The sequence below is a fragment of the Ursus arctos genome, unplaced genomic scaffold, assembly GCF_023065955.2.
Source record: "Ursus arctos isolate Adak ecotype North America unplaced genomic scaffold, UrsArc2.0 scaffold_23, whole genome shotgun sequence".
Classification (NCBI taxonomy): Eukaryota; Metazoa; Chordata; class Mammalia; order Carnivora; family Ursidae; genus Ursus; species Ursus arctos.
The window spans coordinates 45183920-45197469 of NW_026622908.1; the positions used below are offsets into that span (position 1 = coordinate 45183920).

The following is a 13550-nucleotide window of genomic DNA, read 5'->3' on the forward strand; positions in this document are numbered from 1 at the left end:
GGGATTTATATTTTGGGGGAAGAAATAGATAATCAGAAAAGTCAAAACATCATCTTGTGGGGGTCGGGAGGGCTGCCAGGAGGATTTAGGAACAATGATCGGAAAAGGCCTTTCTGAGAAGGGGACGTTTGAGCAGAGATCTGAAGAAAATGAGGGGTCAGACAGAGGGGTCCAGACCTGTGCAAAGGCCCTGTGGCAACACCGTGTGGAGAGTGTTCTAGGAACAGTAAGGAGCCATCAAATCTGAATCAGATCCACGTCCACTTTTATTACAGATGAATTTTCATGCATGTGGGCTTTAGCTGGATACGTCCACCTGTCTCTGGTTTGGGATTTCTAAGCATCCCTCAGGTACCCTGATCATTCCAGATCACTAACAGAGGAGATGGTCTGTTTTTAAGTGGACCTCAGGAAGACACTTACCCACCATTTCCCAGTGGCATAGTAAAGGGTGGGCCAGCTAGGCCACTGAAAAAGCTGACCCACTCACCACCTACAAAGCCTCTTTGGCCAGGCCAAGGGTTCTGTGGCCAGCAAAGGGCTCCTGGAGACTCTGGAGCAGCACTGGCCCCCAAGGGCGTGGCCAGCCCTGCCTTTCCCTCCACAGCACGGTGTCTCCTGGGGCCCGGAGCTGAAGGCACACCTTTGGGTTCTGGGAGGCGCAGGTGTGGTGACAGCGCAGGGTCTGGGGCGGCCGTCGAGGCCGTGGCCACTGCCCCATCGCCCCCCAGGCGTGCGGACTGCCATGAGCGAACGCTTTCTCCCCCAAATGCAGCTTTGGTCCTTTCAGACGTTTTCATGTAACTAATAGCCCGATGTACAAACAGGGCAAGGAGGGCAAGGAGAGGGAAGAAAGAAGGACTCTGCCCTTTTAAATAAAAGGCGAAAATGTAGTAAATACGGTAAGTGCCTCCGCCCCCCCATGGGGCCTGCAGGCCTCCCCTTTGGCTTTCCCAATCAACCTAAAATCTAATTCCAAATTGTATGTGTGTTTTCCGACACCATCAATTTTCCCACCCGTATTTTTCTCGTGATTCAGCTTTTCTAACCACTTGAAATCCATCTTTCTCGTCTGTAGGCTTGCCCTCGAGCAGGTGTGGGTAGTTGGTGAATTGCAGGTTCGGGGGTACCTCCTTCCTCCCCGGCGTCACTGTCTCTTGGGGTTTCCTCTGTGTCTTCCTAATCCTGCCGGTAGAGCATGTTTTCACCGTCTCCTAGTTGAACCCGGGGAGGAAACGCCACAAAGGTGGCCTGGCTCTGTGCCGCCAGGTGCAGGGGGCTTTGAGAAAATTCTCGGCGACTGACACGGTCCTAGGACGGCTCTGTTTGCAAAGAGAGCAGTGGGGCACATACCTGGTCTGTAATCCTCTCTCTGCCTTTATTTTTAAGGTATCACGAGCCTGCTGGCCAATGGCGTTTACTCGGCTGCCTACCCCCTGCACGATGTAAGTAACCTTGACAAAGGGTTCGCGCCTGCGTCATTGGAGGCCCCAAATCCCCACGGGCCACACCTCCAGGGAGCTCTAATTATCCTGCGGTCTCAGCTTCCTGCTTTGGCTCTTCTGTAAATGTCAGCTGCACGCAGGCACGCCCGGCCAGGCACTCACATCCAGGGCATCTTTTCTTGCAGAACAAGCCCACCGAGGCAGGGGCGTTTGTGGCAGGAACGCTGCCCGGACGGGGTGTGAACCTTGTAGCTGGCCAGTCCACGAAATGTTTTCCCTGCCTGGGTCTCCCCGGCCACCCCACCCCCACTCTGGCTGAGTGACTGGGGCTCTGCGTGTATCTATTTCTGCAGAGCAAGTGGCCAGCTTCCTGAACTGGATCTCCAAATCCCTCTGGTATCCCCTGACAAATATAGCCTGTGGCCACGGCCGCGCGTTGGCTCGGTCAGGGTGGAGAAGGATGAGTCTCTTCTTGCTGTTTCTATGGAAACAGGGGCTAGGGTTCATCGGGGCACGGGAATGCACTGTGGGCCCAGAGCAGTGTGGGAACCCCGGACTGTGAACCTCTGGAACGTTCCAAATGGGTGTTGCCCCAAGGACTAGGAACCACGAAGCAGGAGAGAGCAGAGAAGGGTAGGGCCGGAAGTCAGGGGACCCAGAGTCTAGTCCTGGCCACGCGCCTCCGCGGCCCCAAGTGGAGGCAGCCCCTGTCCTCTCTGCACCTCGCGACCCCATCTACAAGCGGGGAATCGTTTCCAGCGGGCATCAGAGGGAGCACAGAAGTGAGAGGGCTTCCGATAAGACACTGGATTGGAAAAACCCAATTGCCAGAACAGCAAAGGGCCATCTCTCCAGACCTATGACTGACCTGCTACTATCCCCTCATCATTCACTGTGGGGAGCTGGGGTCCACTGACCAGGCTTTCCCACCTCTGTGCCTTCCAGAATGCTGTTCCTTCTGCCTGCATGCTCTTCCCCACCTCCTCTACCTGGCAGCTCCTCCCCCGCTCCCCAGGACAGACAAAGCATCCACACAAAGCCCTCCTTTTCCCCCTTGCCTGGCCCTGCCCCTGCACGGGTGATGTCTCCCTGCCTCCCCACCCCTACCCGCCCAGCCTCTGAGGTTCCCTGTCCCACAAAAACACCACTGTTTGGCCACCGTTCCTCGGGCATGTGTCTCATGAAAGCCTTGGCACTTGGCATTTACTGGGTGCTTGATGAATGCAGTGTTGATTTGGGGAGTGTGGAGTAAGTGGCCTTGGCCAGTGACCTGCTGCATGCTTCAAGGGCAGGGCTCAGACCTCACAGGTCCCGGCCAACGGTCCCAGCTGAAGGGCCCTCGATCACTGTCCATCACGCTTCCATCAGCAGGTGCTCACCCCACCCCACCCCACCCCCGCTGGCTCCAGGAATGCAGCGCCCCCCTAGGCCCGCTCACAGACTGCTGGGCCTTTCAGCTGGTGACCCCTGCTGAGATGTCAGGGCCCAGTTCTGGGCCTCCCTGCCTGTTTGGAGTCAGCCCTTGAAGGCTTGAAAGGGAAAGGGGAGAAATCAACATTTCTGAGCACCTGTTGAATGCAAAGAACTGTGTTGAGTAGGAGATTTTTCTTATTTAATCTGGTGCAGACGGAGCTCAGAGAGGTCTACTAATTTGCTCAGGGCCACACAGCCCCTGTAGGGGAGTGGGGGCCAGAGCAGGCCCTGGTCGACACTTGGCTACTCCACCCCCCAGCTATGCCATCACCTCCTCCTTCCCTGGAGGCCACGGGCTCCCTCCTGGAACTGACGCTTTCAGGAGTCAGGCCCCCAGGGCCTGTCCTTATCTGACAGCCCGTCCAGGGAAAACCACCTGCCGCACCATCAGCTTTGAACTCACACGGCGGTGGAGAAGACCTCCGTGTGGGGTCTAGGCCCACTTTACCAACAGGGAAACTGAGTCTGCAGTTGCCCCCGCAGCTTGCCCCGGTGGCGCCCAGCCCTCCCTGCGTCCAGGTTCTTTGCCGCCAGAGGGAGGGCTTTGGGCATCTTGAGGGAATACGGCATTTTACCTGCACAAATTGTCCCCACAGTTGAAGGGCACCTACCTGTTCAGTCCCAAAGCAGACGTTCGAACACTTGGGAAGAGAAATGGCTGCAAGGTGGTCGGAGGGTGCCCCACACGCTTACATAGAAGGAGGGGAAGTCACACACCGGGCTCGGGAGCTGGGCTCTTCGCTGCTTGCCATGTGTCGCTTGCTTTATGTGGCCTCCTTTCTGGTTGGCATCTGCCCCCCTCGAGGGCCTGGACAGACAGAGTTCTGCTGGAATGGCCTGGCGGTCTCGGCCATGAGAAGACACACTGGGAAAGCTCAGAGGTGGGGCGGGGGGTGCGGGGGAAACATCAGTGACCCTGGTCTCAGCGTGCCGTCATTCCGAGACACGGGGCAGCGGGAGCGCTGACCTGGTGGTCAAGTGCTCCTGCCTGGAGGGGACAGGAGGGTCCTAGAAGGGGCCAGTGGGTGGGACAGGACCCTGCTGGACCTCCGGGGGGCTTCAAACCTTTTTCCACCCGGTGAGGCTCACTTGGCCAGGCCAGCAACCCCGGGGCCACGCGGGGCCTCTCTGTCACTGGCCCCCTGAGTCCTTGGTACCAACGGTTGGTGTACTGGGCCGACTTCCAACCCTCAGGCCCTCCTTCTCTTCCATTGGATTTAAAGACTTGGCTCCAAGTCCCAGGTCTGACCAGCTTCGCTGTCTGTCCCAGAAAAGCCAGTTTGCTTCGCTGAGCCTCAGTGTTGCCATGTGTGAAATGGGAGTGAGGGACTCACTGATCTCTGTGCACAGTGACCATAAAACGTCCTGCCCTCCAGGGGTCCTGGCAGGGCCAGACTGTGGGGCCTCCTGGCGGGTGGGACGCACGTTCACCCTGTTGAAACAATGCAGAGCCTTCCCGCTAGCCTTCCTTGGCCTGTGACTGCTCTCTGGGGTTACCTGCCTGTGTCCGCGAGCGCGGCTGGCGCTTACATTTGGAAGCATGGCAGATTTGAGCTCCTTGCAAGGTCTATCAAGTACTGACAGTTTCCCTTTTCTCCTGAACAGGGAGACTACGAAGGTGAAAACGTGGATTTCAACGACAGAAAAGTGAGTGGGTGTGGAGTGGATGGAGGGCCGCGGGCGGGACAGGGCTACGCGGTGGCCCCTGGGGCAGCAACACTCCCGCCCCACGTCTGGGGGGACCGGGCTGAACCCCGGCCCGCTGGTTTGTGCCTGTCTCTCCGCGTCTGAGAGGTGCCCGGGCTGCAGGGAACGTGTGAAGAAGAGGGTGTGTTTCTCTACCTGGGCCTTCTTCGCTGGCCCCAAAACCTGTGTCTCCCCGGGCTGATCAACCTGCCACACCCCTTGTGGACACTTGGCCTAATCCTGCATGGCTGGCTCCCGGCCTGCTGTGGCCAGCCACACAGAGAGCCACAGCCCCCTCCGCACACTGGGGAGACTCGTGGACATGGTTCAACCCAGTGTTTCTCAAACTTATTTGACCTGGAACCCTTTCTAATGGAAAAGGTATTGAGCTGGTGTTCCCAGGGTTATGCCTTTGGAGACACCGAGTGATCTGTTTATTGTTCAGTGCTCTCCTTGATCCTATGTGCCCAGACCCCCCGCATCCCCACCCCCCACTGCAGCCATTTCTCCTCTGTCCTCCTCCCTCCGGAAGGTTCTTCCCCGCCATCCCATACACAAGCCAGCGCCTGGCTTCCAGCCTCCTCCCCAAGCCCACCTTATCCCCTCCCACTTCCCGAACAAGTGAAGACTTCCTTTAGCTGGGGGAACAGTCCTCATGGACCCATGTTTGCCCCTTAAGAGCAGATCCTTCAGAGGCGGTGGGTGGAGACTCTTCCCTGGGAACCTCACAATGGTGGCCTTGTCCCAAATCTCGGGCTGGGAACCTCTGTGTATGGAATGTTCTCCGCTCCTGCCTCCCGCCAGCCCCCCATACGTGTTTTTAAACCTTTGGTGCTGGATACAACTTGCCCGCCCGGGAATCCAGCTGAAGATGCTATCTGATTTAGCTCAAAAATGACATATTTGGTTATTTTTAGTGGAACATCTGGCATTCGTCTGAGACCCAGTGACTTGCAGAACCCCCCCCCCCAACTCCATCCTGTGAGAGAAGCACCGTCCCCTCCCCAGGCCTGCCTGGGCCAACTCTGGCCTCGGAGTCCGTCCTCCTTCATCCCTTTGTGCCCTGTGCCGCATGTCTGGTTCCTTTCCTCCACCTACAAATGCTTCCTCCTTGGGCACCAGTGACCCCCTCTCAGGCTTCATTCAGTCCTCCTGGTCACAGGCCGCTGTGACCTTCTCACCTGCCTCCCTGTGCACCAGCCACGCTGGCCGCCTCACTAACCTGAGACTAGTCAGCTGTAGTCCCCCGCTGCCAAAACGATCCCATTCACTTCCTCACTCAGGAGCTCCTTACTGGGCACCACTGGGCACCAGGCCCAGCAAACATGGTTCTAGGTTTGTCCGGACCCACCTGTTCAATCTGCCTGGATGCTGCCCACCCCCCATCCTCCCCACCCCCATTGGATTTAATGTCCCAGCTGTGAGTACCAGGCCTGGCCCATGAGGGTAGTCCTAGAGCATTGGATGGGTGGATGGATAGAGGTAGGATGGACGGGTGGGTGGATGATGGGTGGATAGATGGCTGGGTGGGTGGGTGGATAGATGGAACGGAGGGAGGGAGAGTGGGAGGAATGTCCCAGATGGGTGTTTAGGTCTTAACTTAGAGCCTTGGAGAACTTTTCATTCTCCCATGTGGCTCCATCATAAGTGACCTGGTTCTGAGTATTTTGCCTTTCCAGTGACAAATCGGTGGTTCCCCATTATTGGTCCCATCCGTAGCAGGGGAGCCCCCAGTGCCTGGCCCTGGATACCTCACAGGATGGAAAGGGGGGACAGCCAAGCCAAGGCCCTTCTGTGCCGAGCTGGAAGAGCACCAGTAGGAATGCTTAAGCAAGAGGCCAGGGCCAAGGCTGAGCGTAGTCCAAACAGTCAGCTTTACCCCTGGGTCATAGACACTCGGGGCCCTTGGGAGCGGGAGCGTCCCTCGTCCAGGGATGTGGAGCGGGGGAGTTACTCCAGATGCGGACTGAGTTGTCTCCGTCCCCATGCTGGACTGAGAACCACAGGACCCTGACCTATCATTCTGTCTCTCCTTCCCTCTCTCCCTCCTTCCTTCTGTAGTTACTTACTGGGACCCTGTTACCTGCCCCAGGCCCTGTGCAAGGCTCTGGGGATAACACGGACCAGGCAAACCTGGCCCTCCTGGGCTCCATTCAGGGAGAGATGGCAAGGGGCAAGTCCATACACAGTAGTTAAGGACAGGGTTGGCACCGTCGCAGGCCCGCCCAGCCGTGTGGGCCCAGGTGGGAGGTCTGGGCAGGAAAGACGCCGGCGGGTTGAGCCAGGATCCGTCTGAGGTCCGGAGTCACAGTGACTGGAGCCGCCAGCTCCCCAGTGGCCTACCCCAGGGCCTTGACACCTCCTACCCTGCTTGCAAGGCTGAGGTGCACCCTCGGAGCCCTGCCAGCCATAACAGGGAAATCTTGAGTTTGAGTTCTCCGCTCTGCCAGCGGCAGGGTGATTGATGTTCCCTTCTTGGCAGGAGGAACGTTCCACAGAGGTAAAGCAGTTGTGCAGAGAGCCAGGGTGTACCCCCGGCTGTGCCGTGTACCCGTGAACGGTGGCCGGCCTGCCGCAGGCCGGTGTCAGTAGGCAGGCCCGGGAACACAGGGACCAGCGTGACGAGGCCATGCCTTTGAGAGGGCCTTCTGTACCCCAGCAGTCTTTGACCCCCTCCACCCGCCCCTCCTCCCTCCTCCTGCCCCCATCTCTGGTGTGCCTTGCGGTGTGCGTGTGGTCTGTACCTCCAGCTCGGGTTCGACAGAGGGGAAGAAGCCGCCCTGGTCAGCGATGGCCGCTTTGCTTTTCCAGAGATGGTCTGTGCACTCATCCAAGTTTGCCGTTTGCAGAGTGAAACTGGGAGCTTTTCACTGTTGTCCACATAACCAGGCCTGCTGAGACACAGCAAGCCCCAGTCCTCTGGCTTTCATGAGGCATGAGCCCCTGGGGAATCCCCCTCGGACCCGGGAGGAAGACAGCCTCCACCAGAATAACGGAGGCCACAGGCTCAGAGGGGAGGGGTTCAGACCGGACCCCACCCAGGACTCAGGACTCAGACTCAGTGCCCAGGACGCACACTGGAGGCCCAACAGAGCCCACATCCCCGCACAGGAGCAGTGCCTTTAACTCCCACCTCTCTCCTCCGAGATGTAGGGGACCCCATGCACCCTGCTTCCTCAGGAGGCCGCAGAGCCCCCACCCAGCAGCCAGCTTTGCTGCTAGTCCTTCAAGACGTGGGCCCTGCTGAGCACATCCCGTTGTAGCACTCACAGAAAGACGTAAAATCGAAAGACGGCTCCTCTTACAGAGATCCCAGCAGATGTGTGCATTGACTTGAGGAAACACAGCATTTGTGTTCTTCTGAGTATAATTTCTCAGAGCTGACTCCCTGGTCTGTGGGAGCAGGACCCCTCCCAGCGAGCCTTCGTGCACACTGCTAATTTTTGGATAATTACCTAATGGTCTCTGTGCGCACATGAAGCCATCAGCTCCGGACCGCGGGGAGGTGGGGGCAGGGGCATTCGTCAGTGTGGACGGTGACAGCGGAATACACAGGCCGGGGCTTAAACCACTGACGTTCATTGTCTCCCGCTTGTAGAGGCTGGAGGTCAAGGAGTCAGCTGGGTCGTCCCTGGGGAGGGCCCTCTTCCTGGCTTGCCAACGGCAGCCTTCTCACGGTGTCCTCTGTGGATATGTGCAGAAGGAAAGCACTAGCGTCTCTTTTCGTGAGGACCCCAGTCCTGGCAGGTCAACACCGCACCTGTACGACCTCATTTAACTGGAATTCTGTCTGCAAAAGCCACATCTCCTAACACAGTCCCTTTCGGATTAGGGCTTCAATGTGATGAATTCTGGGGGGACACACGCATTCAGTCCATAGCAGAGAGTGTTTGGGGTGATGATATAAAACAGGGGGTTGTCATGGGGCCAGAGTAGAGTGTGACTATGGGAGACCCTGCTCCCCTGTTTTAAATTCAGGTGTTAAGAGAAGGGAAGAGACGGGGCGCCTGGGTGGCACAGTCGTTTAGCGTCTGCCTTCGGCTCAGGGCGTGATCCCGGTGTTCTGGGTTCGAGCCCCGCATCAGGCTCCTTGGCTGGGAGCCTGCTTCTTCCTCTCCCACTCCCCCTGCTTGTGTTCCCTCTCTCGCTGGCTGTCTCTCTGTCAAGTAAATAAATGAAATCTTAAAAAAAAAAAAAAGAGAGAGAGAGAAGGGAAGAGGACACAAGGCAGGCCACAGGACACAGAGGAGCCCAGGGAGCCCATGGCGCAGTCTCCCGCCTGCCTCCCTCCCGTTCCCCGTCTGAAGCCGGCCCGGGTGGGCGGCCAGGCACAGGGGGTCCAGCTGTGTGATGTAGGCTTTGAGTTACGGCTGGTAAAGCATCGTTGACCCACACGGGTGGGATTTCTCTCTTAACACCACTCATCCCAACGTGGTGTCTTTCCTAGGACAGTCTCTGCGTGTTCATACAAGGCTTTCGATCCATCCAGCTCATTACCATCCCTGCCCAGAGCCTGGGGGGTGACGGGGTGTGTGTGGATTTAATTTATTTCACCAAGCTGTGTTAATCAGACAGCCCATCTCAGGAGAGAAACGCCGAGCTCTCTTTGCATCCCAGGAGAGTTTTAAACGTCTTGCCGTTTCTCTGCTCCAGAGCAGGGTGGTCTCTGTCCTTTATCAAGAATGGCACGATGTCTGACAGGGACAGCCGAGAACCCTAAGTGGAAAAGTCTCACAGGGTTGGCCCAATTTAGATCAATTCTGGATCAGATCATGAAGCGTGAGGCTTCCGTAATGATTCTAGAAGCTTCTGTCCCTTCTAGCCTGTTCTTGCTCCCGGGCCAGCTCAGCTCCCATTGCCGGTGGGTTCTTTGAGACCCTTACCGGAGCTGAAAGCTTCGTGTGGGTCTCCCCTGCCAGGACGGGAGCCCCGGGGCTCGGGGCTGTGTCCGCCATGCTCAGCTCTGAGAGCCCAGTACCCAGCACAGTAGCAGGCACATGGCCGGCTCTCAGGAAGCATTTGTTGAATGAATGAATGATGTTGCTGTGAGCCAAGTCCATCAGCTCTGGGAAGCAAAGCTCCATTTTCACAAGCCCTCCCCTCTTGTTCTCCCCCAGCTCCTGTACCAAGAGTGGGCGAGCTACAGGGTCTTCTATAAGTACCAGCCCATCGACCTGGTCAGGTAAGAGGGGACGCCAGGTAAGAAGGAGCGGGCCTGGCTGCTCAGAGGCTGTGGGAGGCGAGTCCCGGGTTGGATGTCAGTTGGTTTGGACCGCACTGAATATTCAGCACCTGGAAACCCATATGAACTTGAGGAGCTTGGGAAGGAGGCCCCAGGTCGCCCACAGCCCCGCGGATTTACCGCAGGATGGGCCCTTCCTGTCATGTTCACCCTCTTCTCCTGAATCCCCAGCCCAGCTCGACCCCGCTGTGTAGCTGGTGGGGCTCCTTGCACGACTGGGTTGAGGGGAAGGAGAACGCTGTCCTCTCTCCCAGGGCGGGAAGGCGAGCAGATGTGTGTCCTGTGGGGACTTGCAGACCAGAGTCCAGCCCATGAAAATTATTAAGCCCCTGAAGGCGCCAGAGACGCTGAATGTGAGGAGGGTTGGTTCTCTCGGTGCCTGCAGGCCAGAGTTCATTCCAGCTCTTACGCCGAGTGGGGCTCAGAACGGGGGTGATGACGTCCCAGGCAGCCCGCCACACGCCCCCCGGCCTGGGTGTCACAAACGGAATGGCCCACCTTCCCTGCCCCTGATGGCCCAGAGCCCCCGCCCACTCCCTAGCCCTGCTCGGGGGAACCCGGGGCCCGGTTCGAGCTGCTCCTTGCGGGCAGGGAGGCGCCGAGCGCCCCACACGCGAGTGCAGCAAGCATAAGCTCACCTCTGTTCGGCTCTGCCCTGCGGTGCAGGAAGTACTTCGGGGAGAAGATCGGCCTGTACTTCGCCTGGCTGGGCGTGTACACCCAGATGCTCATCCCCGCGTCCGTGGTCGGCGTCATCGTGTTCCTGTACGGATGTGCCACCGTCGATGAGAACATCCCCAGGTAGGCGGGCAGCCCCTCCCTGCCCACGCCCTCTGCTCACGGAGGAGCCGCGTTCCTCCCAAGGCTGTGGCCCGGCAGGTCCTTGAACCCGCAGGCCCCGGGGGCGGGGGGGGGGCATGGGGGGGAGGCGGGGAGCACCGTCCAAGAGTGTGGGCGGCCTTTCGGAGCACAGACGGCCCAGGAGACACTCTTGTTCAGAGGAAGACGTAAAACAAGCATCCAGCTCCTTTCCCTTCTTGGAAGGTTTTCTGCCCTCTTTTTTATTAAAAGAGTTTTTAGTCCTCCGGTGACAAGAAGATTCGCTGCTTCCTAGTGAGCTCGGGAGATGAGACAAAGGGCCCTGGTGAGGTCTCATGCATGGACTCGGGCCGCCGGGTCCCTTTCTCGCTCCGGCTTCCCCTGTCCCCGTGGCCCTGGGTGCTTTTGCAGGGACAGAGCTGACGCTCATGCCGCTGTTCCCCGAGGGTTACATCAGGCATGGGGAGCTCTTGGAAGAAGGCCGGGGGCCCCGAGACAGCCTGGCCTCGTGCTGGGGTGTGGTTCTCCCAAAATGGCAGCCAGAACATGAGTCAAGCAATGGAATCCAGAGGCCGCCGTCCTCGGTGTGCACGGGAGTGTCCTGTCTCTCCCCGCCGCGTGCCAGAGCCGTGGCCCTGAGCCCGAGGTGACTGTGCTGCGTGTTCCCCGCCCGGTCAGGGACGCTGCTGCCAGGCCCACCGGCCCTGCCGCCCACCAGCGTGCGGGCTCTTGTGGAAGTTCGAGGACATCAGTTATATTTCTTACGACTCAGCCTCGTGTCTCCAAAGCAGAGCCATGGCTTGGAAAATTCATCTGTAGTTCAAACGAGTCGCACCTGGCCCAGAGCCTGGCTCGTCACAGCTTTGCAGCACAGAAAAGCCGGATCCGGCAAATTTTTGTGTAAATGATACTTCGATGCATGAGTAACACGTAAAATATTTCCACCCCCCCGGGATCAAAACGTTAAAGGAATCTGGCTTACGTCCCCTCCAGGACTATTTTGGGCACAGACAGACCAGAGGAAGCTTGTCCCTTTGTGGGCGAACGTGACATGAGGCCATTGTGCTTGGGTCCGACGGTGGCCATCGGGGTAGCCCAGGTGTGATGTAGATTTAGCTCTAAAGCCCGAAAGGACGTGGGAAGTGGCAGGGCCCCCCGGGGGCTTCACCTCCCCCTCCCCCCCGGGGCAGCGCAGCCAGCAGAGTCTCAGCTGGGAGGCTCTGGCCCGGGCACACCTGCACAACCAGGGTGCCGAGGTCCCCGAGGCCAGGCCAGGGCCGCCTCCTGACACACAGCCAGGGATGCGAACCACATTCACGGCGGATTCTGGACGCCCATCCAACCTTGGCCTCGGGCTCTGCCCGGTTGGTGCCTTGGGCGAAGCAGGAGGTGTGTGTCCCCCTTGGAGTCCGATCTACCCATGTTTGTAAGGAAGTCGGTGGCCCTGCCCCTCGAGGTGCCGGCTGCCACCCCCACCTGGCCCATCCCCTCCAAAGAACAGACCTTCCCGTTCCTTGTCTTTATTTTGGCTGTGGGTGATGAAGGGCGAGGTGGAGGGTTTAGAACCAGTAGAAAAAGGCTTTTTGTCTGGCCTTGTTTATGCCAACAGGGAGGAGGGCTGGGCAGCAGGCCATCCCCGGCAGGCAGAGCTGCACGGCCTGGCCCCTGCCCCCCACAGGGCTCTGGGCCCCCCACCCTCCGGCCAGGTCACCGGGGCCCCAGGCAGCACAGTGACCACAGGGGCCTTTAGCCCCTGCCACCCAGGATGGGCCCTCAGAAGAGAGGGAGCTCAGCGAGGGGCGGGAAATGGACCCCTCCCAGCAGCTGTCTCTGCTTGGTTACTGCCAGGGTAATAACGGTGAGCACCACTGCTCAGGGGCTTCATGGGTTTTCCCCAGTTTCCCCAATGTCCCAACAGCCCAGCAGCATGGGCGCTCTTCATTCCCAGTGCCCCCATTCTACAGATGGGGCAACTGAGGCCCAAGGAGTTTGAGTCACCTGTCCCAGGCCACCCAGATTACAAATGGTAGGGCCGAGCCCTAAAGCCAGAGCTGGCTGGCTCTGGGGTCCATGCGGCCCCACTGCCCGTGTGTGCCTGCCCCTCTCCCACCCATATGCACACACACACACACACACACACACGCGCGCGCATGTGCACTCACTTCCCCAGGTGCTCCGGGGTAGCAGCCTCCTTGCCACGATCATCTTTCCACCTCTGTGCCTGGCACACAGGGTTTTCATGGTGTAACTGGGAAGAGAAGAGAGAGCTGGAATGCCCACTGGGCTGGCACATGGGGGGTCCCTGAGCGCCTTTCAGCAGGTGTCCTGCTGTGGGCCGGCTATGGTTGTATGCATAAGTTCAGTGTATCCAGAAATAAGAAACAAAAACACCCCCCTCCCTACTTCAGCCCCTGGGAATGAGCACTCCTGCCTGGTGTCTATTCAGAGCTCAGTGTCTTGTCCAAGTTAGCAGGGAGGGGAAAGTTCAGGGCAGGCCAGAGCTGGGGCACCTTACTCTGGCCCCTCTCCTCGTCTCCCAGAAGGAGAAACTGAGTCTGAGGCTGAAGGGCCTGGCCAGGGGCACAGAGGGCAGGAAGAGCCAAAGGAGGACCCAGGAGCGGTAGGTGAGAGCCCCGTCTCTGGGCAGAATGCAAGAGCCTTGAAGGCCTTGGGCTTTACAGTTAGAGACCAGGGCCCAATCCCCACTCTGCTGTGTGACCTTCAGCATCTTACTTGCCCTCTCTGGGCTTACTTCTTCATCAATAAAGGTGGGATTATAATAGTCCCCAAAGCTGGTCTGGGCCAGGTGGATGCCCTTGCAGTCTCCAGCTCACACAACTGATGGCCTTTGAACATTGGCGTCTCTCAGTATTAGCAGGAGAGAG

At 58.6% G+C, this 13550-nt stretch overlaps 1 protein-coding gene across 5 annotated transcripts in view; it reads left to right on the forward strand.

The window, feature by feature from the left end:
* Positions 1 to 13550, forward strand: part of ANO1 (anoctamin 1) — a 157694-nt gene that overhangs the window by 101639 nt on the left and 42505 nt on the right. For 3 of the 5 annotated variants that reach the window (XM_057317267.1, XM_057317269.1, XM_057317270.1), the window contains 4 exons: positions 1390 to 1445; positions 4524 to 4565; positions 9722 to 9786; positions 10513 to 10647. In XM_057317267.1, coding sequence (XP_057173250.1) covers positions 1390 to 1445; positions 4524 to 4565; positions 9722 to 9786; positions 10513 to 10647 — 298 coding nt within the window. Of the gene's footprint in view, positions 1 to 827; positions 903 to 1389; positions 1446 to 4523; positions 4566 to 9721; positions 9787 to 10512; positions 10648 to 13550 lie in introns of all 5 variants that reach the window. The other 2 variants (XM_057317266.1, XM_057317268.1) reach the window with 1 other exon arrangement.